A 26,295-nucleotide genomic window follows, 5' to 3' on the forward strand; every position below is an offset into this window, starting at 1 on the left:
TCTATTCCCCAACACAAGTTGGACTAAAATAATAGCCAATTTATGAACAACTATTATGACAGTCATCTCACTTTGTATGCAATAATGCCACAAATATTCTCTTCCATCCTCTGAAATGCACAGACTGACTGCTTTCCAATAACATGTATATATATATATTTTTCAAATAGTGGATAAAATTACTAATAAATCTAATGATATAAATGTGCAATAGTGAAACAATGAAGCACTTGTTTACAAGCCTTTCAGTGGAGTATAACTACACTGTGGTTTGACAGTGTTGAAAATTTCTATTCCACAGCTAGCAGCAGATGCACCTCACCCTTTGGAGCAGATCCTCTCTGGATATGGTTTCTATTCCCGCCGGTGACAATATTGGTGGGAATGGAAACCACTTTTACTGACACGAGTAGTGAAAGTGAGAAGTTGTGTATCCGCAGGAGCAACCAAAACAGAACAAGAAACGTGTGACATTTGGAAGTTGACACAAACTCTACAAACAAATTTTCTTGTTTACAGATTTATTTGAACTCAAGCCCTTCGTTTACTCATTTACACCTTAAAATGTTGCAGGCACTGCGGGCTCGTGCATGCTGCCAAAATGAACAAAACGTTACAGCAGTACCAAGAAACAAGAAAAAGAACAAAGGGGGGGGGGGGGTGGCTCGCTGCTTGTTGCCCGAATCATCAGACAGGGATGCAGGTCTGGAGCAGCGATGTTCTAAATGCACCAGGAGACTCAACATCTGAAGCGGTCACGTGGTAACAGGCTGTAGACTCTGTACCCTACAGCGGCAGCAGTAAGGGGCTGGGGGTTTGGTGGGCCGTCCTGGGCTTTAACTTTTTCGTAAGCTCACGTCGGCACTAGTGAGCAGTGGCGACAGCGACGTGCTGTCTGATTGATCGTCTCTCTTCAGAACCAGAAAAGCTTCCCGACTGATTCCCAGCAGCTCTCGGAGTCCATTGTTCTCCAGCTGAAATACACGGAGACAATGTAAATGCTGTGTTTAATGCAAACAAAAACAGAATGATTTGCAAATCCCATAAACCCAAATTTTATTGAGCACAGAGATTTCTCTAAATTCTCAGAATCCTTTGAATTTATCAAGCTGAAGATAATTAGATATTCAAAGTCTTCAGAATTATATGTTGACAAATGTTATTCTGAAATTGTTCCACAAGTTGCAGATGCAATTTTTTGCAGATTGATGAACCTCAGCACATCTTTACTTCTGAGAAACTCTGCCTCTTTAAAATGCCTTTTTATACCCAATCATGTTGAGTATTAATCTTTATGCCAGTTAACCGAAAATATTCCTTTTTGTTTACCCCATCCCAACTTTTTTTTTTTATTATTATTATTTATTAGTATTAAGTTCCAAATGAGCTACTGTTTTTCTTAAAATGCTACTTATTCACTACTGTGAATAAAATATGGGTTTATGAGGTTTTAATCACTTACAGTACATGTTACAGAGTGGAAATTTGATTTTTCTTTTGTGTTTCCAAGCATGTTAATATGAAGGGCCAAAAGTATCACAGTAGTAATCAGAGTTTCTGCCTGGGCATTTCAAGGATCGGGGGACTATTTTAAATCAAAAAATATAAAGCAAACAGTTACAGTAGGACGACTCTTTGGAAACAGTTAAGAGTTCAAAAGCTCACTGTTGACATCTGGTGGTTAACATGTGGAAACACTACTAATGGTTCTTACTGTCAAAAGCTAAAGCCACCTAGCAATGCTAGTTCGCTAAATAGTAACATAAATCTAACTTTTATGGGATTTATGGATAATTTCAAGTAGTAGAGGTAAAGGTCAAAAAGCCTACAAATATATCTGTTTAACCTAATGAAAATAGAGCGGTAGGATGTCTAAATGACAAAGTAGGTCAAAGGAAAAAAATAAAGCTTGGAGGAAATGTAAATAAAAAGGCTAATTTTTAATTTAAATGCCCTGTCAAGATCTGCTTTGACATCTCAACTCAACATGAAGCTTTAGTTCATTTTTAAACTCCAAACTCACACTGAATATACTGTTAAAATAAATAAATAAATAAATAAATATATATCGGAGCACATGAACATTTTTAACTATGACTTGTGATCCAGTTTTGACTCCACCCCTCAGAGGCTTGATCATTTAGGTTTCCACTGATGACTTTTATTGGCCTTTGTGTCAAGTGTCAATTTCTTTGACACTTGTGATCCTCGGTGTCACATGAACAGACATTTGTTTGGGTTGATTTGTAACTTCTGTGGATTTTTTGTACCCTCCCCTGGTCTGAAAGCTTTGGAACAATTGGAAGTAATGCTGCTCGGCTTTTACCTCTAGCTGTTTAATCCTCTCCTCATCTTCACATATTCGCTCCTCATCCACCTCTATGGCTTTCCTCATCACGGAGGCCATTTCGTTGATCTTGTCTATGTGTGCTTGCATTTCCTGCAAAGATTTTTTTTAATGCACAAGAAAAGTAAAAAAAAAAAAGCAAAATAATACATTAAAAGTACTTGCACCAGATACTGACCGTAGTGTGCTGCTCCTTCAGCTGGGTAACGATGGCGGGGTCGTCCCTCTTACTGGCCATGAGAAGTCTGAACACCTGCTCCCTGTATTTGGTCATGATGAGCTCTAAGGCAGACTGATGTTCTTCCAATGATGTACGCAGCTCTACATGAAGTATGAACAAGTTTGATTTGCGGGAAGGATCAAATTCCGGCTTTATATTCCACAAATCAAAGCAAAACTAAAAATGCACCGGCCATCCGATCTCTCAACAGAAGAGTTGACATTAAAGGAAACTGCCTACCTTTGTTTTCCTGCTGGAGCTCCCTAATTTGACGGTTTTCCTGCTGGATTCCCAGGACTAGACTGGAACGAGGCCGATGCCGTGCAACCTCGTTCAGGGCGTCTATCTCCTCCTGGTACTATCAATAAAAAGAACAAGCAGAAAAACCTTCAGTCTAAAATATAAAATGATAGATCATCATAACAATTAAAAAATACTTTTAAAAAGTGTTATTCCAGCTTTTGAAATAAACTTCATGGATTCTACATCAAATGCTTTAGGCCTCACATTTCCCCAAGTTCATGTGACACCCTACCTGTTTCATGGCCTCTACTCGCTTGTTGAGATGTGTCGTCTGTTCGATTAACATCTCAGCAGCGTTGTCATGGTTGCGAAGCCTTTCCACTAATGATTTGGCATCTGCCAGGACCTTCTCTAATGTACAGTTCATGCCTGAGGAAATACAAGTCATTCTTAAGAGGAGCTAGGACAAGGTTGCTTGCAAACATAGTAGTCATCCACCTCGTCAATCCTTCTTTTCTTCCCTTAAGTATTACATTTAGTTAAAGCAATTATCCATTAGCAAGCTATTCATTATAGTGATGACTGACACTATTGAATTATATCTTATTAAAATAGCTTCTTTATTTAAAGGTAGGCTGACTTTGTATCTGTACATACAGCAGCTGCAGTCAAGTGAAAGTTTTCTGGGAACTCTGAACAGTCCTAAAAAAACCTATGTATATACCATGATGCAGTGGCTTTTTGCAAGCTATTGCTACTGTTAAGCAGCAATATGTTACAGCAGCCTTTTTCTATAAAAGTTGTCTTTTTCTATATGATAATCACTTTAATATGTTTTAAACACGACTTAAATCAGAAATGCTTGATCTAGATCTATTTTGCTTGATCAAACAACAACACCACCACCACGATATTGGTATTATATAATTTTAAAAATATCTGAAAACCAAGAAGTAACCTCAACTGAAGCGTCAGCTCTGACTTCAAAATACCAGCTAAAAATCATTCATTGACATTGTGTCTAGGCTTTCTCCTCCTCGACCTACTCGTCATTACAGCTGCTGTGTCAGCTAATTCGCTTATTACGAGCAAGCCTTGCGTGTTTTAGGTGTCAGATTCACTTTACATAATTACTTCGGAAGCACATTCGTCTCAGCTATATAAAACGTGAAGGGAATTAGTTTCTCAGTTTTCCAAATTCAGTTAGCTGACAACGTAAAATATATTTTAACAACACATACATACATACATACATACATACATACATACATACACACACAAGCTGGGCTCACTTATTAGCCAACTTACTAATCAGAGTTAAGCTTTCATGCAAATCCACTTACATGCTCGCATTATAAACGGGTGCGTATATCAAATCGGTGTTGCCATGCAATTTTAGATAATGAATTAAAGAAACAAAAATGATCATACCTGGGGAAGCCACAGTACAAGACATTGGAATTGCGTTAACTCCGCTGCTACTTCCTGTTGATGTTTAGTAGCTAATATTAGCTAAAGGCTAACATTAGTCCTCATAAAGCAGCCACAAACAGGGTCTAATAAAGATCCGTTCCTCGTTAAAATAGAAGATAACCTCCGCTGATATGAAAATATCGATTTTTAACGCGTTTCAAGTTTGCTGTGAACCCAGTTGTGAGACGGTAAAAGTAAGTAACCCAACCTATGCCAACCAAGGTTCCCAAAATACCGAATATACCGCGAGATGTTTTATGTTCTCGCGACAGTTACGTCAGAAACAGACAATATGGCGGACCGGCTAACACAACTTCAAGACGCAGTCAATTCGGTAAGGCAAATGTTGAATATCTTAAACGTTCTTTGGTAGAAGGAGGTGTAAAAAAAAATATAAAATGCATCGTCATGTCGTTTAGAGTTGGTAGCTAACGCAAACCAGTGGCTCGAGTAGTTTAGTAACATGTGAACAACACGGGGTAGCTAACCATTATAGCAAGTATAGTTAAAGGCCTGTGTTACGAAACGACCAAACCAGCTCAGTTATTTTAAACAACGAAGTGTTACAGTGTTAAAACGTCGTTTTGGCTAGCTTCCTTGAACAAAATAATACAAAATAAATATATTTGGAAAAGAAAAATACTAAACTAACGTGGGAAAGTAACCCCAGAAGGTCAACATTTGATATTCAGAAGTATTTAACATGCAAAAGTAATTTCTCTATATTTGGCTTGCAAGGGACCAAATTTTCTTATTTATTTCAGTGGTCTTGAACAGAAGTTGAACTTAAAGGAATTACGAATGGAGAAAAGTAGGTCAGATTTTGATCCTTCATGTTGTACCAGCTTGCTAGAATATTGCAAAGTCTGTTTTTGCCTTACATACTGTATTTCCACATATTTTTTCCCATTTCAATAAAGTGCTGCACCTATTTGTCATTTTCCAAAACAAACAAACATAATAATAATAATTATTTAAGGGTGGTTCTAGACCAGGGATGTCATTCTCCTTTTGCTTGGTGGCCTACATACAACACACTATGCACTTTGGGACAATCAGTGAAACTACCCTTTCTGTCACTTACAGTCAGAACTTTAACTACACATTTAATCCCTGAGACATTGTAATATAGTTTTTCTACACAATAAAGAAAAGTTTGTCAGTGTGACTTGTTGGGCTTAAATTGTAGGAAATAAATGTGTAAAATTGGAGATCCTTGTCCATGCCTTCATCTCCTCTCATTTAGATTACTGTAACGCACTCTTTTCTTGTCTGTCTAAGGCTTCCCTAAATCGCCTCCAAGTGGTCCATAATGCCGCAGCAAGGCTTTTATCCCACAGTCATAAATTCTCCCATATCACCCCTGTGTTAAAATCCTTGCACTGGCTTCCGGTTGAGTATAGATATCAGTTTAAAATCCTCACTTTTACATTCATGTGCCTACAAGTGAGGCCCCCACTTTATATCACTAAGCTTCTCCAAACCGGATCCTTAGATCCACTGATAGTGGTCTTCTAACCATTCCATGGACCCGTTTGAAAACGAAGGGGGATTGCGCTTTTCAAGCCTTGGCTCTAATATTATGGAACAGTTTACCTCACCCGCTACGCACCATCAACTCTGTAGCTACTTTTAACAGCTCAAAACACATCTGTTTAGACAGGCATTTAGGTAATATTCATGTGTAGCAAACTGTTTTACTGGATATGCTACTATACCCTATTTATAGTGTTTTATTGTATCGATTGATATGCTTTTATTCCCATGTGAAGCACTTTGAAAAAACTTCCTGTTTTAAAAAGCGCTATATAAATACATTTTACTTACTTACTAAAATAACAGAAAAAGTTCTTTTGGCTTGTTGTGTAGACTGTCCTGTAATAATATATTTTGTAATGTGACCCCATTGTAAAAAGCACAGATTTCTATAGTAGATGGTTTAAAAAATGAACTTTCTCTCATTTCATTATTTGGGGGAGGTTTTATCTTCAGGAGAAGCTGTAAAACTTATGAAAATACAGTTAAAAGTCCAAAACTTAAGCGCGCCTTCACATTTTTACAGTGGGTAAAATTGGATTCTGGTCTCCGGGCCTTATGGTTGACACTGGTAAACTAAATATCTATATTTTATAATAATAATAATAATCTTAAAAAAAAAAAACATACTTTGGTAAAACTGATGAAAGAAATGTCTTTAAATTTCTTTTGTCTGAAGTTTATGTTATCAGCAGCAGCAGCTAGTGTCTTGTTCAAATAACAGCGTAACCTATTACTGGTTTTGTTTTGTGTGTCCAGCTTGCTGATCAGTTTTGTAATGCTATCGGCGTTCTGCAACAATGTGCACCTCCTGCATCCTTCAGTAACATCCAGACAGCTATCAACAAGGATCAACCAGCAAACCCAACAGAAGGTTTGTGTGTTTTTACTATGACATTATTTTTAACCATCGTTTTTATGTCACTTTATATCAGCTGATAAATATTAAAAAAAATTAAAGTTCAAGAGGAGATGAGAGAAACACTCATCAAAGATGGTGACGTTGCATAACTTCTCCACCAGAGGTCACTGTGCAACTTCATTATGTTTGGAATCCAACAAACACAGTAACCAGCTCAACATTATCAGAAACAGATTGCATGTAATTGCCAACTTGAGCCATCGAACCTCAGACTGATATCAGTCATAATGACTCCATCTTATAGTAACATTTATGGCAGTTTTTAATAACAGTGATGGGGGATGCTTGACAATCTCATTTTGCAGTGAGATTACTTCATCTCACTGGATAAAACAGATACTGATAAAGTTTAACTTTGAGGACATAAATTGTACTATATGTTATTGCAATATTTAGCATATCCCATAATGTTGAAAATGACAGTAATATATTGTAAAATTGTGGTATCAAAGGGTGTCTGGTGATTCCCAGCCTAGTATAGCTGTGTGTTGGTGCATGTCATAGCTGTGTGCTGTCACCAGAGGGCAGTATAACAATTATGCGGAACAGTCTGAGAGTTAGACTTGTTTGCATTTGTTCAGTTTCTCCTTTAACTTCGACCCTGATACAGAAAAGATATGTCGTAATATAAAAATAACTTCTTTGCAGTGAAATGGAACATGGTATTGAAAATTTTCTACGTATCCACTGTCTGTGTTTCTCATGCTGCTTTTTTTATTGTTGATTATTTTTTGCCACTGTTTCCTCTTTGTGGTGAACTCCTCTGTTACTCCCTTTCCTGTTAAAGTGAACTTTTCAGCAAATTAGTTTCTAGTATTATCACTGTCAGCCAGTGCTACATGTGCTGTTGATCTCTTGGAGCACTGCACACAAGCATGTCTGTAGAGGTTGCATACCCAAAGTTATCAGGCTACATGGACAAAATCTTATGCAAACTGACATAAATGCAGTACAGACTGGCTTACATAATGTGGAACAGCTTGTTAGCTTCAAAAAATTTGTCTGAAACAGGAATGAAGACGTCCACACAGTGACACAGTACCTTTGTACAATGACTACTGTACAAAGGTACAGTAGTCATCCCTGATCATACAACACCGGGTCTCCATCACTACACCTGCATATCATTCATGATGAATGTCTCTCTACAACTTAAATGATTTAGTTTCACCACTTCTTTACATTTTACTCAATATTTAGTGACATTTTATCTTTTCACTCTAAATACTATGGTACATAATGATTTTTCTCTTATAAAAAAAGGGAGGGGGCTACTTTCTGTAGCTCAAAAGCATGTGGAGTGTGTGTTTATGTTCTGTTATATATATTAATGATTTGCATGATGATTCACCTGTATTTTGTTTTTCTTGATCTCTGTTTAGAGTATGCCCAGCTGTTTGCAGCCCTTATAGCCCGAACAGCCAAAGATGTGGATGTACTCATAGACTCTCTGCCCAGCGAGGAGTCCACAGCAGCTCTGCAGGTCAGCACATTCATAAGTACCACTGACTATTTCACATGTGTATATATATTTCAATGTATTAATTCTATTTTCCCGTGAGTATTTCTAGCTATCAGTCAGCAGAGGGAACCAGTTAAAAGTTCATACTGTTGCTTTCATGCCAACTTCACAAGTCTCTGCAGAGATTTTTTTCCCCATTGATGTAAAAAAACAAACAAATAAAAGAGCAGGAGAAATTTACTAATCCTGCTTTGATGTTAGTATTTTTGTCACATTAGCACGCACAGACACTCTTTAGAATAACATTCCATATTCTCTGTTTGATGGGTCAGTGTGTTTTGTGTGTAAGCAAACTGTTTATAGTCTATAGTGAAATATGTTAAAGACAACAACAATCATTCTTGTGTTGATCTCTCTCCTGTAAATAGAAAGATACATGACATCAATTGTCACTTTCCTGTGCACTGCTTTCTACTATTAGATTAGGCTAGAATAGATTAAAGAACAGAAAATTGAGAATAGAATGTTTCCCAGCAAGCATATCTGAGTGCAATACACAGTACTGCCAGTGAGTACCATTACTCACAAATGCCAAATGCCAGTGAGTACCATTACTAATGTAATGGTACTCGGAAAACTTGCTGACTTTTTGATCTGTTTCCAGAGACTTTTATCAGTAGACAAAATGCAAAAACACTTTTAATACTTTATGGCCTTCACTCAAGAGAGAAACAATAAACACCACGCCTGGAGTGTGCCGATAACGAGATTATTTTGAGGAACATCCATTAAGTAAATGGTAAAGCTCAGTTAAACCAGTTAAAACTGCCAGATTGGTAATGTTTGGGAAACTTAGACTCTGAGTACACGGGGGGGCAGGCAATTATGCTTAATGTAATTACAAGCTCCACATGCTTTTTCTGACCCGAGTAGGTGCTACTCTTTCTCAAACAAGTATGATATTTATTTCTAGGTAATGTTATAAGAAAGTAAGCCATGTCATTTCTAGCTTTTTATAACTCGGAGCAGTAGTCGTCGGTCTTTGAGAAACACCCGAGCAATATTGCATAATCAGTGGTGTTGGGTCTTTTTGCAAGGATACTTCTATTTTCATGCGGGCCACAGGGCAGCATTTTTTAGATCTTAGTGCTGTCAGATGTCAGTGGAATTTTGTGAATGAGGCTTCCACAGCCCAGAAGTTCTGGTTTCCCTGTAGCTCTCTGAGGGCCAACAATACACGCAACTGGTTTTAGATGTAAAGTAAAAAGACATCTGTCATACAAAGCTGTTAGAAACGATCAGCTGTAAGACCACGTCTCAGGAGACTTTCTGCACACATTGTGAATCATGCATGAAATCTCGTCACAGTCTGATGGCAGCTTTTGAACCGTGAAACAGAACTTGTACAAAGTGATTCTCATCAACTATTTAAAAGTTGCTCACACACACCACCTGCGTTGTGTGGGGATATTGGGTGTACCAGGTGGGAATTCTTTTATTATTCTGTCAGTTACTGTGAGATCTGATGCTCCCAAGTTATACAGTCATGATCTGCACACAATTAAAGGAAACCTTCACTCAGTTATTTGACGCTTCACAAAAGGGCAAATAAAAACACTTAAGCTGTTTTCATTAAATCTGACAGTCTGTGACCTCTCATCAGGCAGCCAGTCTGCGGCAGCTGGAGGAGGAGAACCATGAGGCAGCAGCTCGGCTGGAAGAGGTGGTTTACCGCGGCGATATGCTGCTGGAGAAGATCCAGAGTGCACTGGCTGACATCGCCCAATCCCAGCTCCGCACCCGCAACGGGGCACCTAGCCAGCCGTCACCGGCTGAATCCTGACCCGAGGAATGCATAATATGATTCTGGACAATTTTCAGTCTTTTCAGCTATTTTTTTTTCTTTGCCTTCAGCCACAATAGGCCTGCCAAATGTGGTGTGTGTTCACATGTCAAATGTGTGAAAATGTAGATGCTGAAGCGGTTCTGTGTGGATGAGGTCATCTTTATGTTTTTTGTTTGTTTTTGAAACGTCATTTCTGCAGCTCAGCTAAAGAAGGATGAAAGATGGTGTCTTTACATGCACACGGATCCTCTTTTTCCTGAAATTTTTATTTTTAAAAAATGAAAACAAAAAAAAACTTCTCCGTGGGTCTGAGGAGACCAATCTGCCAGGTGTTCTGTGATTTTATGTACACTATATGTTATATATTTATGTCTGATTTTGTAGATATTCAATTAAACCATCATAGCTCATCTCTCTGAAGTATTTTCTTTTTTAAATAAACCGTGGACAGCCACATAAGTGTTAATAACGTCCCTTTTTTATATAATTTGCAGACTGTTACCACAAGCATTTGTACATTAACCATATGGGTGATGTTAATTGTTGGAGTTTGTTCGTGGCATTGCATCAGTTTCGTTTTTTTTCATTTGAACTGATACGCTAGCAGAAACTGACTTGACGTACTGCGAGCCTTTACCAGGAAACGATTACAATTAAAGAATGACCACATTTCAGTTCATGTGACCTTTAAAGGAAATTCTGATGGACACAGCTTTGAGGAACTAAGCTGTGGCTCTTGTATATTTCATAATGTGTTTTGACAAAAACAGTAGTGAAAGAAAAAGACTTTAAAAGGAGGGAAAAAAAACAACTCAATCTGGTTCTATCGACGGTTTGAAACGTTTCAGTAAAAGGCATGAAAATTTCACATTACGGAAAGTTATGTATATGCATGTGTTCTGTTCTAACTCCTAGTCAGTCTGATACATGATATAAAAAAAAAAATCTAAAGAGCAAAAATGACTTTTGTCATATTTGCAACTAAAATATTTTCACAAGTCATGCCGTACAATCTTGATTTTTGCAAAACAAATGCTTTCATATTGGCTGAATCCATTTCAGACTGAACTTTGTGAAACCTAGGCTGCAGGCCAGAGAGTTTATAGCCCAAATCTAAATATAGGTGCTGTGTCACAGCTCAGTGGGCTCCATTGATGTGAGAAATATAAAAACAGCCTTGTCTGCTGGCCACCACACCCAGACGTGTTAGCGGGACCCACCCGCCTGTCTGCATGTTGACATCATGGTCCTAACAGTAAAAGCACTTAACCCGCCCAAATGAGGAGATTTATGACAGCAAATCTTCACCTTTCACTGTGAGCCGCCGTGGTTTGGTCAACAAAACTTTGTCTGTGCTTCAATTTTGTTATCTGCATTTTCATTCACATGTGATTAGTGTAGCTTCTCCCTTTAATGTTCTTTGTCCTATAGACCTTTGGGATACACAACGTACAAGGAAATGAAAGAGTCCAGATAGGGTGAAGACATTTCTAAGCACCACTGATGGGATTATTAAGGAAACAAGTCAGTTCCCTTTTGAAGGGCTCTACTGTAACAATGTTGGAATGTGGACATTCATTTCGGTTTCTAGTTTAAACAATGACCACTTTTTAAACGGTTTGGAGGCAGACACGCTGTTATCATCTCAAACTGCTATGGCAAAGGTCTAAGATTGTGCCTTAATAGAAAGTGTTATAAATGTGGACTGTGTGTGACTTTTATCTTATCATACTTTATTACGTTCTATCTGCTTTATTGCCACTAGATAAACGTAGTCCAATAAAATATCCGTGTGGTTTAGATCAGTTCTACTTAAATTTTGAATAGCAGTAAGATTTCTGCAGCTTTTTCATTTAGTCAACAATTAGAAACCTGATGATTGTGTATTGATCACCAATGTGACCTTTTATTGGCCTTACATACCCTCTCATTCATACGCTATTTCCTAATTATGTGTGAAGAACATTTTACGGTAAAGTACCATTTAATCCTTACAAATTATTAGAATAATACCAGCTATTTTTAGTAAGGATTTGCGCTAAGCACAACCAATAAAATTATGTAACAAAGCCTCCAACCGCTGGAGCTACTGTATATTCTTTCATAGCTGCAAACGCTTGCTAACTTGGACCCGTCCCCAACTCTTGCAGGGCGGCTTGGATGCTCCTATTGGCCAATAGGATCTATTGGCCAATCTATCACTCTTATGTAGAGGCCACGTTTTATTGGGCAGAAGGAAACACGGATTCTTTTAGTCATCGCTGATTGGTCGGCGTTAGCGTCATTCAGGCGCTACGCCGTTGCGTTGTCGGAACGTCTGATGAGCCCGACGGTCTCAGGAAGCAGCGGAGCTTATTTCATATTTTGTAGCGATAAAGGTCCGAGGGGAACAGTGTATTTTTTGGGGGGGTCGGTTGCCACATGTACAGACGGTAAAATATTTTCAAATTATTTCGGCGTGGGGTATTTTCACCGTCAGAGGTCTTTTGTTATGATTTGAGGTTAATAGCGGCGATGTTTACTGTGGAGCCTCATAGGTTTCTTTAAGGGGTAGCCTATAACCAGAGCCTCTAGCTTCCAACTGCCTAAAAAATTAGGCAGAAACGATATAAGACATTTAATTTCTTCATTTGGGTCGTGGCCTGGCGGCACGCCAATAATTGACTCTGGAGCAGGACACGGAGGTAAGTGAAAAAGATTTATTTAAAAAAAAAATGCTGTCCATTTTTTTGCTGTCCGAATTGAATTTATTAATATAGTTGAACCTGCCACACAGACACGCAAAGGGAATGTAGCAAATAGCTAGCTCGGACAGCATAGCGTCAAACAAGCTAAATACAAGAAAGAAGCAGTGAATATTCTCCCTAGTGTGAGGCATGCAGCAGTGGCGGACCTATGGTAGGAGAGGTCCGACAGGGTGGCGTCAGTGTAGGTGAGCCGGGAAACATTAGCTAAGGCAAACATGTGCATGTGTACATACCGGTAACTGGTTAATCGCCACATGTAAAGGGTGAAAAGCTTTTTAAAAATTGCCATTTTTGCCATACATTTTGTTCACTTCTAATATGAACTGACTGCTCTCTCTGATGGATTGGATTTCAGAATGTATTTGAGATAAATGTCCTTTTGTTAAGTTGTTAATACATTTCAAGTTCCTCTTGCCGGGAAGCATTTTGTGAGTTTTTAAACACACACTTGGCTGTTTAGCTTAAAATAAACATACTGTTCAGGGGAACATATGCTTTCACAGTTTCTCTGTGCGTAAGCGCACATTTGTGTGTTGATTCATGACTGAGTTCTTTCATTCGGGAGGGAAAGGGTTTCCTGTCCACTCACTCCGAGTGCTTTAAGGGTGGAGTGTGTGAAACTGAAGAATTTTTCACACAAAACTGAGAAATTGGTGGTTAACGGTTACACTGAGCTACATCTGTCCTGATTCTTCTTTCTATTCAAAGTAAAGTATTTCTCCAGAAACACCTGCAGCAGGCTGGATTTTAAAGTTCAGTGGTCCATCTGGGTTATAGCTTGCCTGCTTGTATGACATTGGCTTCTTCTCATGCAGATAATCTCAAGCTGATCCACAGATCTCAGAATTCCATTAGGAAATAATTTCTTACTAGCTAAAAATCATTCATGTTGTTCTGTTGGAGGTGTTTAGTACTTGAAAGTGTAGTCAAACAATCTGGCAGCTACCAGCAACACTTTATTTTAAGTGTAAGAAGCTATGTATATATTTTGAGACTGAAGAAGTCACTTGGATGAGTGACGAAACGTTTCTCCCACAAAACGCTACATCCAGATGAACAGATTCAACTTTTGGAGACTATGTATATATTATGTATTACTTGATTTGTGTAAAATGAATAGATGTTGCCATTGCTGGTGACCCGAGAACAGCCTGTGAAGAGTAAAGGAAATGAGTCTGTGTTAGCTTGTTTGAAAGAAATCTCCATTATTTTCTGATAATTACAGCTGCTTGATAGACGGGAAATCCTCATTAGAACTGGCTAAAAATAATGTTTCTATGGTTGGACGCTTATCTTTCATTGGGACTGAATGCTTTACTGGAGCCACTGGTGTATTTCAGTTCTGGTGGGCTGTTTTAGGCTGCATTCTTAAGTTTCTAAATAGCAAGCCCGAGTTGGTAATGCCTTCCTTATAAGTGCCTGAGTTGCGCAGCCGTGTTTGTTTAGCTGTGGGGTGGATCTGGTTATCTTCAAGCCAACTGAATCCCCTTTAGGCAGAGCTAAGGCCTGGCTGGCTCAGTTATGATGTAACTGTTTAAATTATGCCCCTTTTTCCACCTTGTTGGGAAAACCAGGAAAAAAAAAACCTCCATGAGGGGAAATTCTGAGTCTCTTTTCACATATTACGAAAAGCACATCTTTCCACTCATTTCCTTTCGATGTGGATAATCCAGGTTATCCAGTATAGGTTGTGAAAATTTCTTCTTCTAAGATGGATAAAAAATAACAGCTCAATCAAACTAAATGAAAGAACTGAATATACTGTTTGACTGTCATCAAGATAATTTATACCTAACACCATGTTATCTTGGATTAGTTCAGCTCTATTCCAATAGCATGCAAGCTCTAACTAATATTGGTGCTTTTTCTGCCAGCACAATAGTCATGACACCTTGTTATTCCTAGCCAAGAATAAAATAAGAATGCACAATCTTTATTTTAAGCAAAATTATTCTTATTATAGATAGATAGCAAACAAGCTCTTTTGTATAACCCATTTATCTTAGTCTGCATGGTAACTTATGTGTCCAAGGGGGGGGGGCTGTGTTATCGGTGCATGTGTGAGTTCAGGGTGGTTATGGCTTTAGGGAAGAAACTGTTTTTGAGTCTGTGGGTTTTTGTGCTGATGCACCTGTAGTGCTTCCCTGAGGGAAGCAGGCTGAACATGTTGAAACCAGGGTGGGAGCTGTCCTTGATGATGTTTGCGGCTCTGCTGAGGCAGCGGGAGGAATAAATGTCCATCAGGGCATTTATTATGAACATACAATGAAACTCTTGCTCCTCGTACACGCCAGTGTTTATGTGTGCAAAAGCAAATGCAACTGTGTAAAATGCATAAAATAATACTGTTACTTTGTGACAATAAGCACTAAAGAAATAGTCAGCTGCTTTTCAACTGAGCGTCTCCTAGGCAAGCTGCACCTTCGCTTTTTGAACCGCAGCAAACGGCGGTCCTCAGTCTGCTCTCTTCCCTCACCGGTGAGCTCGGTCTGCTGTCAAACTAATCAGCTCTCCGCCTGCTCCTGGTTCTGGTTAGAGTGATGCTCCAGCTCAAATCGGTTCTCTCGGGCTGAACGAGGACTGCTGTCACTGATGTTTGTCTGATTGCAGAATGAGAGAGTCTGGGGACCGGCTCAGATAGGGAAACATGAGATGGGAATGACCCAAGCTAGCTGGTTAAGAGTGACCATTAGCTGTGCATATTGAAGCTCTGTATATGACTCTGTATTTCATTGAGCCCTAAATATTTATCTTGTGAACACTTTATGGGAGACTTCAGGAGTACTGGAGACTCAGGATAGATGGCAGTAGTCAGAAATGGAGAGACTGCACAGTAGACGACAGTAGTATACATACAAGCCCACAGCAATTGAGCAACAGGTTCTGCTGGGTTAATGCAACACCACTTGAACAAACCACCTGTAGACATGCAATACTACACCAGCTCATAATATTGCTGGTAATTTGTTTACTTGTTATTTATGGTTATATATCTGAAGATTATTTAAGGCAGTGGTGCATAGTTGTAGCGTGGCAACATTTTTTTGATTCCACAATATTTGGATGGACATTTTGACTACATGCAGAGGATGTGACCCCTCCCCATTTATACATTTAAACGATGGCTCCGTGATAACCTACACTTTGGGTTAGCTAATACGGTATCCTTTTTCTCCAGAGTGCTCTTATCATGTCAATAAAGTCATCTAATGGTGGGGATAGGGAGGTATATGTCTATAATTCATGCACTTTTAAGTCCAGTCTTATTAAGCAAGGCCCAGCCATTAGCCGGTGCTTAATCATCAGTCAAAATCATAAATCTAGTCAGCAATTGAAATATTAGCTGCAGTCACAGAGAAATAAACTTGTGTCCCAGAGTGAGTGACCTCTAAAGTAGTAGTTTCTAATAGTTGCTGAGGTGGTGTGGTATCCACTTCTTTATGAAGAAAAGTGTGCTTGCAGGTAGAGTACACAGAGGTCCAGTCATAGCTGATGGAAACCTTAAAAAAAGTTGCGTCACATCTTGCCCATGTGAATGCACAAGTGTAAGTGTGCATGCTCAGGGTTGCTGTTTTATTGGTAGGCTGAGCTCCCAGCGTGCGCTGTGTGCAGGTACATCAGCACAGACCTCGCTAACTCAGAAGCCATTGTTTGCTACCGATCCAGTTTTCCTCCCAGTTTGCAGCAGTGATTCAGGATTTTTCTCAGAAGTCAGGAAATGTTTTTTGTTGTTGTGGGATCGCAGAGCCATAACTGGAAAAGGACCGGTGACTAGACGAAACACGGGTCCTATCTTTGGCCTGCAGGGCTGTTTTATCTCCTTGTGAGCTAATCAAGCCCATTCATACCTTTTCTGATAGTGAACTGCTAACATGTTGTGATGATATACACGTCCCCCCTTCTTCCTCTTTCTTCCTTACTTCCTTTGTTACATAATATGTTCACAGTCTGTTTTTTTTGTTGTTTTTTTTGGTTTTCTTTTGTTTTTTTTTTAATATTCTATGAATTTTGCTGGGGGAAAATGAAACTTCTTTCTTCTTTTTTCCTTTCTTGTGCTCTTTAGCATCATCATTTGTCTCTGATTGTGTTTAAACTACTAGTGGCCTCAGCCTCACGTGCATGTATGTTTCTTTTGCTGCCTGAGCTTTTCATTCCACCCACATGAGGGCTTTGAAGAGAAAATTCTTCCCAAGTAGTTAAACATTTTCAAGCGCTTTCATCTGGACTTAAGGCTACACTGCTTGGGATCTGTTCCAGAGCTGAACCCTTTGGCATGAATGCACATGGTCACTTTTACAACACGCAAGGGTTTGAAACAGTAAAGCCAGTGTTGGTAACTCCTGCTTTTTCTATAAAATGTGCTGCTGCTGCAGTTACACCAATAAACTGTTGGTTGATAAATTGGACAATATGAGCTAATTACCAGTAATATTACACCGGTATCTATGGCACATGACACATGGCAAGAACGGCTGAAATGACTTAATTCAAGGATGTCAAACTCTTTTTAGTTCGTGGGCCACGTACAGCATACTTTGATTTTAACTGGGCTGGACCACCGAAGCTCTCCTTTCTGTCAGTGTGTAAACTACACATTTAATCCCTGAGACATCATAATTTCAGAAAAAGAAGTCCAATTTAATTAGTGTTTCCCAGTTTCTATAATGAAAAACTTTTTTTTTCTGTCATTTATGTGTTTATCTATTACTTAATTACTTTGGTGTAGTATGAATGGCCATGGGAGAGGTTTTCATCAGCAGGAAAAAGTGTAAAACAAAAAATATAGTTAAACGTACAAAACTTATGTCCACCTTCACATTTTATATGAATATATGTTATTTATGTGTTATTAAAACCTCTAAGACTACAACTCCAATCGATACCAGTGGATGGGTTTGGAGTCAGAGTTTCGGAGGTTTAAATAATATATCCTCTTTGAAGTAGTGGCTAAACAATACTAGATTTGATGTTGAGAAATCCTTCCTACATTCTTAAATTTTAAAGTTTGAGCAACATGCCATAAAGGTAACTCTGTCACAGACAGCATATTAGCAGATGATATATGAGTTGGGAAAGCTTGGTAGATACTCACTGTCACAGTATTAGATATGAAAAAGCAGCATGAGGCATCACTAACACGTGCATACAGCACAGGCTGTATCAAACAGAATCATGTGGTCCTGCAGATGTCAGCCTGGCAACGACTGTAAACATTTACCATAAGAAAGAGCGGATTCATGAGTTTCACGTAATTGCTGGTAGGGAGCAACAGCAGTGGCTGCAGTTACTTCATACATGCTTGCAGAAGTATGAGTCGAGTTTACTATCCGGAGGGGGAGCACACTGAGCACTTGCGAACATGTTTGTGTAAAACTTTTTACACAAAAGTTTGGCAGTTCGTCTTGTAATCGGAAGGTTGCCGGTTCGAGCCCCGGCTCGGACAGTCTCAGTCGTTGTGTCCTTGGGCAAGACACTTCACCCGTTGCCTACTGGTGGTGGTCAGAGGGCCCGGTGGCACCAGTGTCCGGCAGCCTCGCCTCTGTCAGTGCACCCCAGGGCAGCTGTGGCTACAATGTAGCTTGCCATCACCTGTGTGTGTGAATGACTGAATGTAGTGTAAAGCGCTTTGGGGTCCTTAGGGACTAAGTAAAGCGCTATACAAATACAGGCCATTACATTTTTATTCAGAGATGTATTTAAAAAATGTGCCACAAGCTTCCATGTCCATTACTTTAAAAAAGCACAGCCTTTTGAAAATGCCTCTTTTATACACCCTGTGTGCTGGAATTAAAATTACCATTGGAAAAATTATGCTGGCCATTGGTTACACATTAAAATAAAGTGTTGAACAAACTGTTTAGTTACCAGCCATGGCGACAACACCTGACTCAGAAACATCATCCAGTCAGCTGCGGTGCTGCAGACAGGGATGAGGCTGTAGTAAACCAGTGAGCTGAAGCTGCTGTGCACAGACTTAAAGGGCTGTTTATTTTGGCGCATATGTGATAACACTTATGTGGATACTAAAAATAAACTAAAAATACTGGCTGACTGATGGAATAGTCTGGCTCTATTTTGACATTTAGACCTTTTTTGTTTGCTCTAAAGCAGACACTTGGCACACCAGGAATAATGTTACTTTCATCCTTCTACATGTATTTCTGTAGTGTAGTACTTTTATGGTAAGGCTGCTTTGACAGTCGTGGTGGTGTGCGATCCCTCTCCAGTTCAGAGTATGTGTAATCGTACCTCAGATGTAAATACAGGTGTGTCCACGCCCTCGTTGTTACCTGAGGGCTGCAGTATTTGTGGTGGAAACACTGTCATGGCCGTGCAGAATACAGCAGTTTGCAAACAGGACGGGCAGAGTGTAGCTTTTATAATCTGCTTATATTCTGTTTATATGAGAGTTACTTCACAAGCTGAATTCATGGAATGAAGACTTGCAAGGTCAAATTTTAGCAGAGGACCGAATCAGCAGACGTAAGAAAATAAACGGAGCATATTATATTGTTGTGTTTGACTGTGTGGAAGCATAAAATTAGTTTAGAAAGCAGTCAGAGTGATAGTTTCAAAGGAAATGCCCTTGGACTCCTTTGTTTCTGTTATAGTTTATTGATTTATGTTAAAATTGAAAGGAAAACAAAACACAGACAAAGAATTTCTGGGTGTGGCCTGTCTCCTGATGATATTTTAAACCTCCCCTGAGGTTACCTGCTGTCAGTTGAGCTCCTACCTGGCAGCGGGGAGAAAACTTTCGCGGCGCTCTGATTATGGAGGTTGCACATGTCTGTCCATATCTTTGGAAATGTTAGCGTGGAGTGGATAGTACAGATACTTCCTGCACATCAGTGGAACGATTTACACAATCTGATCTTTGTTCTTTTATTGTTTCCGTTGTCTTGCAGGATAGTATGGCCATGACGGGAGGGACTGCAGCTGCCCTTCCCATGAGCAACCACACCCGAGAGAGGGTGACAGTGGCCAAGCTGACACTGGAAAATTTCTACAGCACTCTGCTCACCCAGCACGAGGAGCGGGAGATGAGGTAAAACAGCCCGAGTGGTCATGAGATGCATTTTCTTCACAACCTGCGCTGCATAGACCTTTTTATTCCTTTACTAACTGAACATCATACCATTTAAATGCTTAGGTTATGCATGCATCAAGTGTCCCTCCAACTAACCACTGGAAAAGCTAACAATGCAGACACGTTTCATCCTAGGTGTGAACACAACACAGGGAATCTGACCACTTCTGTTCTCACGTTACCTGAGAGCCGATCTTTTGTCCAGGCGTCACAGTTCAGTGGCTTCTGAAAAAGAAGGCTGGGTCCCTGTTTACACCCCTGTATAAACTGAGGGGGGATTCATTTTCAAAATTTGACACGTCCGAGGTCATCGAATCTCCATTTTTTTTTTCTTCTTTTTTCCTCTCCACTCTAATTTGTGTATCATGAGGAAGCTCGTGTGTTATTTGCATTATTTATGTCTTTTTTTTTTTTTTTTTTTTAAAGGAATCTATTGTTTTTATTCATAGGCAGAAAAAACTCGAGAAGGCCATGGAAGAAGAGGGTTTACCAGATGAGGAGGTACAGTGTGCTTGTACTTTAGTTACATAATTTCTACATTTCTCTTTTCGTTCTTAGACTTATTCACAAATCTGTGTTTTCTTTACAGAAAGTAATGCGGCGCTCTCAGCATGCCCGGAAGGAGACCGAGTTTTTACGACTGAAGAGGACGCGACTCGGTTTGGATGACTTTGAGTCCCTAAAGGTCATTGGACGAGGTGCTTTTGGAGAGGTACATTTAAACAAATACAAAAACAAAACCCGGGCCTCCAGGAGTGTAACCAAAGAGGTATCCCTTTGTGATTTTGACTGATGCTGTGTCTCTCAGGTGCGTTTGGTACAGAAGAAAGACACAGGCCACATTTATGCCATGAAGATTTTAAGGAAAGCAGACATGCTGGAGAAAGAACAGGTAATGCGTTTGCCTGCATCACAGTTCTCCAGGATAATAAGACATACTTGTTCTGCTGCATTCAGGATCCTGTATCTGCGCTCTCCCTGTAGGTCGCTCACATCCGGGCAGAGAGGGATATTCTGGTGGAGGCGGATGGTGCCTGGGTGGTCAAGATGTTCTACAGCTTCCAGGACAAGAGAAACCTCTACCTCATTATGGAGTTCCTGCCTGGAGGTTAGTACTGGCAAAATCCACAGACCATCTCAGGTCACCTGATGTTAGGATCTCAGATCTAAAAGGTCTGACCTTTTTGCCAGGTGACATGATGACGCTGCTGATGAAGAAGGACACTCTGTCTGAAGAGGCCACTCAGTTCTACATCGCAGAGACAGTACTGGCCATTGACTCCATCCACCAGCTGGGATTCATCCACAGAGACATCAAACCGGACAACCTGCTGCTGGACTCCAGAGTGAGAACAGAAACACAAAAGCACATGCAGATTCACAGAGACGTTTCCACATTTCTGATATCATAATCTGTAAGATGCAGATTCCTTAATCAAACGTTCATTTGCTCACAGGGACATGTGAAACTGTCAGATTTTGGCTTGTGTACTGGGCTGAAGAAGGCTCATCGCACAGAATTTTACAGGAACCTGACGCACAACCCACCCAGTGATTTCTGTGAGTCACGAACATGACATCCTCAACAAAATAACATAACAATAATTCTGGCGAAACTATTAGAAACAAAACTTTTCATGTAATTTTTTTAATGTTTATTTTTCTTCATTTTTCAGCCTTTCAAAATATGAACTCCAAGAGGAAAGCAGAGACCTGGAAGAAGAACCGGAGACAGCTGGTATAGTTTTGGCATTTTACTAGACAAATTATAGGAGAGAGGTATGGCACTCACTCCTGAATTGAAGTCAGAAAATTGACTGATTGTGACGGTGACAGAAGTAACTTTTCAAAAACCTTATCATTATTATTAAAAAATGCTATAAAAGCAGAAGTTTTGGCAGCTTGTTTGCCTGTAGGATGGTGAAAACCAAGCACAGCATATCCGCACAAACACCACACGCCAACTGTCATGAATGTTAAAGGTGGTGTGATATGCAGCCACAGTACCTGCACACCTTGCAGTCAGTGAGTGGGTCTTGAACTCCTCCGTATGCCAGAGTGGAGTCAAAGTTTGGGCTAACCGGGTCATACAACAGGATGATGGTCCCAAAGGAAAAGAATCAAGGTGTTGCAGTGGCTCAGTCAACGTCCAGACCTCAGCCTGATTGAAATGCTGTGATGGGATCTTAGTAGAGCTGCACATAAATGAACTGAAGCAATGTTATAAAGAAGAGTCAGACAAAATTCCCCTACAACAATGTGAGAGACTGATGAAGTCATACTGAAAATGAGTACTTCAACTTATTGGAGCTAAAGTTGGCTGTTGAATCACGGGGGTGTGAAAACATTTTTTTTTCACATGACTGTAAATGAGAAGCTTTCAAAGAAAAGAGTATGTGTACTACACACAGCAGAATAGTAAAGAAAGCATCTCCCTGTTACAGTAAACTTGATGTTATTGATTCTACATTTCACCTCTCATCTGGTGTGACTTTCAGGCTTATTCCACTGTGGGAACGCCAGACTACATCGCTCCTGAAGTGTTCATGCAGACGGGGTACAACAAACTGTGCGACTGGTGGTCTCTGGGTGTGATTATGTATGAGATGCTCATCGGTAAGCGTGACACACACAGAGGGCACCAATATAGGACGATTTCAAGAATTGCATTTACACAAATACAATTTTTATGGGTGTTTATGTAAATTGATAGCTTATTATGATAGTGTTATTATCAAACATCTTTGTTTGCACTTTGTGAGCAGGATTTCCTGAACTTACAGAAAGTACTGGAACCTGAGCTGGGACTTTTTGTGGAAAAAAAATAATTTCCCTGGAACTTTATTTAGATCCAGGTCCTTGTGATGGAAATGTAGTGATTCTCGTACATTTCTGGTTCCTTGAAAAAGTTCCATCTGTGAAAAATAGCCACTGTTGGGTTAATATTTTAAAGACTCTTTCATGCTTTGCAGCTTTTAAATGGATGTAAATAAAAGAAAAACTAAAGTACCCACAGGTTCTTGCCAGACAATCATTAACTCGACCGGATTATCCTGTCAGAAGAGTCAGTAATATCAACCGCTCTGCCACAGATGTTATATATACTTGTTGGTTCTTTATCAGGTTATCCGCCCTTCTGCTCAGAGACACCACAGGAGACGTACAGGAAGGTTATGAACTGGAAGGAAACGCTTGTCTTTCCACCTGAAGTTCCCATCTCAGAGAGAGCCAAAGACTTAATATTAAGGTATAAACTGTATGTTTGGCTAGACTGAGCCTTTATTCTCAGAGGAGAAACTCCAGCTTGAGCTGCTTTTCTTTCCCTTCATTTCACTGTAGTCGATCTGGCTAAATGTGATGATAATTAGAAGCTAACAAATGCGTGATTTCTGTCATTGAAGCTTCAACACTTTTTTTTTTTTTTTGTCAATTTCCTGCCTGTGTGTTTTAGATGTTCAGAAATTTTTTTTAAATCTTACACAAACTTGCAGCATAAAGAACAACTTTGGTTCTTATGATGATGACTCTGATGGAAGCTACAAGCCAACATGTGTGGGTTAAGCAGTAACATTGTTCCTTATCCTACAAGTACTACTGGGGATGTAACCTCTTCAGATCTCTTCCTCGTGAAGCTTGGAAACCGGTGAAGTTATGCCAAAAAAACCTCTGCTGTGTTTTAGGTTTTGCACAGATGCAGAGAACAGGATTGGCGCTGTGAGCGTGGACGAGATCAAGAGCCACCAGTTCTTTGAGTTGGTGGATTGGGAGCACATCAGGTACAAAAGAGCATATCTGCTGCTTATGAATGCAGTCCCCTCGGGAAAGTGAAAAACCCTTCTTATTTCTATTGATGATTCTCTACAGGGAGCGGCCAGCCGCCATCTCCATAGAAATCAAAAGTATTGACGACACCTCTAACTTTGACGACTTCCCTGAATCGGACATCCTTCAGCCAGGTTTGTTTTCCAAAATCTTTTCTGTCTCTGCTAGAAGAAAATCCTGATTAGGAACACTAACTAGCCTTACGTCAGATTCAGACGGAGCATGACAAACCACAGATGAGTCATTGCAGTTTTCAACAAAAGCAGAAGTTGTAGTCCAATTTAACATTTCATCATTTCTGCGAACAACTGTTATATCTGTCTTCCACCTTTCTGTATTTCCTCTCATAAAGCACCCACGCTACAGAAATGTTGCAATACTGTCTGAAACAAAAATAAAGACACAATGCAGTAATTTTTTACATTTACTTTATTGTTCCTATCACACAGAGTGAATGTGATGGATTGTCCATGATGGAGAGCAGTTTGTTGTTCAGTGCCCCTCACTGACTTAAATGCCTCCAGATTTTGGCCGATGATGGTGCCGGCTTGGCTAAGTTTGTCGATCCTGATCGTTAAGAAACCGTCGCACAGTCCTGGTTGGGATGATGGAATCAGAAGTTTATATAGTTGATGCCGTTGATGTCATCCCCATTTGGATCCCAGTGCACGTGTCAGTCTGTAGTGTCAAAGCAGTCAGGCGGGGCCTCACCTCGGCAGCTTGTCAACTCCACCGCCCCACAGACTTGGTGACAACAAGGAGTCTTTGAACTGCAGGGACACACTGAGGTGTTAACAGGACCAGCTTGTGGTCTGATCTACCTAGTGAGGACAGGGCAGAGTCTTTTTTTTTTTTATGCGTTTGTGTTGATACACAGACGGTCCAGAGTTTTATTGACGTGTGTTTTACAATCCACATACTACTGAGAAGTTGGAAGAGTGGGCACGGTTAATCATGGTTAGTCATCACTCATGGTGATGACTACCTCAGAGTATAGAAGGAGCTGCTCCCACGTGTTTGGAAATACAGAACCACTCCTCTCAGTGCATCCATGATTTTGGAAAAGGACCTGGAGTCAAAGGACTGGGTGTTCCTTCCGAACAGTTTCAAATTTCAGTTGGGCTGACCACAGAACAGCTTTGCACTTTAAATGTGCGTTGGCTCAGGGAAAGTTTCAGGATCTTGCTCACATATGGCTTCTTCTTTGTTAGATAGAGCTTTAACCTGTATTTGTGGATGGCATAGTGAACTGTGTTCAGAGACGATGATTTCTGGAATTGTTCCTGAGCCCATGCAGTGATTTTCATGACACAGTCATGCCTGTTTTTAATGCAGGGCTGCCATGTGCATCCACTGTTGATTGGTAGCCCCATGCACAGACATTTCTCCAGATTCTCTGAATCTTGTGGTCATGTACTGTAAATTAGATATTCAAGGTCTTCACCATTTTACTCACCTGTTGCCAGTTTACTCTGATTACTTGCAAAGTGTTCCTCCAACTGTTTCCTTTCAGTACCATTTACTTTTGTTTCCCCATCTCAAATATTTTGAGTAATGTTGCTGCCATCAAATTTAAAATGCCTTAATATTTTTCATGAAACACTAAAACACCTCAGTTTAAACATTTTACATGTTTCGTATGTTCTAATGTGAGTAAAATGTGGGTTTTTTTTTTTTTTTTAGATTTATAATTGCTGCTTAAATAATTGCATTCTGTTTTTATTTACATTTTACACAGTTTTTATGAGCCAAAAGCTTAGGCTTGAAGGTATGTCATTCAGAGTGAATATCTCTAAAATGGTCAGCAGCTTCACCCACCTGCTGGTCAGACCTTATGTTTGCAAAGGGCAACCAGTCAGAACACAGCTGGATTAAAAGGAAGAAGAGCTAAAATGGCTTGTTTCAGATACAGACTGAGGGGCTCAGTCTAAATAAGTCATATTTAATATTGTAATGTCTTAAAATATATGAGGGGGGTTATCATTGCATAGTCTGTGGTGCCCCCAAGTGGTAAATTGCTTTTGTTGTTTGTCTTTGTGAAACAGCTAACGCAACGGAGCCTGACTTCAAATCAAAGGACTGGGTGTTCCTCAACTACACCTACAAACGCTTTGAGGGCCTGACTCAGCGAGGGACCATCCCCACATACATGAAGGCAGGGAAGGCTTGACGCACTCAAACGGGTGGACAGCGTGGTGGAGAAAAATAGACGTTTACGGACACAGGGTCGGGCCCCGGAGCCCCGCTGGTGCTGAAGGCTGCGCTGTCAGCCTCTCAGTCTAAATTTAACCTTCATCATAAGTTATTTAGGTCTGCTCAGCCGCGGCAAGAAAGCCAAGAACTCGGAAATTAAAGAGCGTTACCGCATTACCTCGGTTGTTGATATTGTATACACCTGCCGTCTTTAGCCATAGGACTCAGGCCAGCTCACTAACTAGGACACTAAATCAGCATATCTGCATGTTCAGCGGCATACTGCTTCTGGAGATTTTTTTTTTTTTTTTTTTTTTTTTTTTTTTACACAAGAACAAGGCTTGAATTCAAATGACTGCTCAAACTTTTTAACATTAGAAGTTTTTACACTGGT

General features: G+C 39.9%; 3 protein-coding genes across 4 annotated transcripts; 2 read left to right on the top strand and 1 right to left on the bottom strand.

The window, feature by feature from the left end:
* Positions 1-504: 504 nt before the first annotated feature.
* Positions 505-4,378, bottom strand: fgfr1op2 (FGFR1 oncogene partner 2). 2 transcript variants are annotated; one of them, XM_031753432.2, is made up of 6 exons: positions 4,242-4,378; positions 3,103-3,239; positions 2,808-2,925; positions 2,526-2,668; positions 2,327-2,440; positions 505-974 (listed from the first exon to the last, which is right to left on the bottom strand). In XM_031753432.2, exons 1-6 carry the CDS (start codon positions 4,264-4,266, stop codon positions 837-839), a joined length of 675 nt encoding a protein of 224 aa, XP_031609292.1. In that variant the 5' UTR covers positions 4,267-4,378; the 3' UTR covers positions 505-836. The 2 variants fall into 2 exon arrangements, with proteins under 2 accessions (XP_031609292.1, XP_031609293.1); XM_031753433.2 differs by lacking the exon at positions 4,242-4,378 and adding an exon at positions 3,769-3,788.
* Positions 4,379-4,520: 142 nt separating this feature from the next.
* Positions 4,521-10,503, top strand: med21 (mediator complex subunit 21). The gene is made up of 4 exons (XM_031753428.2): positions 4,521-4,617; positions 6,579-6,693; positions 8,124-8,224; positions 9,867-10,503. The coding sequence occupies exons 1-4, from the start codon at positions 4,534-4,536 to the stop codon at positions 10,044-10,046; spliced, it is 480 nt and encodes a 159-aa protein (XP_031609288.2). The 5' UTR covers positions 4,521-4,533; the 3' UTR covers positions 10,047-10,503.
* A 1,837-nt stretch (positions 10,504-12,340) lies between these two features.
* Positions 12,341-26,227, top strand: LOC116330939 (serine/threonine-protein kinase 38-like). Its single transcript, XM_031753412.2, has 14 exons — positions 12,341-12,733; positions 19,705-19,844; positions 20,336-20,387; positions 20,476-20,598; positions 20,695-20,778; positions 20,871-20,994; positions 21,078-21,232; positions 21,344-21,446; positions 21,563-21,624; positions 22,385-22,502; positions 23,010-23,133; positions 23,567-23,662; positions 23,751-23,842; positions 25,754-26,227. The coding sequence occupies exons 2-14, from the start codon at positions 19,711-19,713 to the stop codon at positions 25,876-25,878; spliced, it is 1,392 nt and encodes a 463-aa protein (XP_031609272.1). The 5' UTR covers positions 12,341-12,733; positions 19,705-19,710; the 3' UTR covers positions 25,879-26,227.
* The last annotated feature ends 68 nt before the right edge of the window (positions 26,228-26,295 follow it).

The sequence above is a fragment of the Oreochromis aureus genome, linkage group 17 (assembly GCF_013358895.1).
Source record: "Oreochromis aureus strain Israel breed Guangdong linkage group 17, ZZ_aureus, whole genome shotgun sequence".
NCBI classification, from domain to species: domain Eukaryota; kingdom Metazoa; phylum Chordata; class Actinopteri; order Cichliformes; family Cichlidae; genus Oreochromis; species Oreochromis aureus.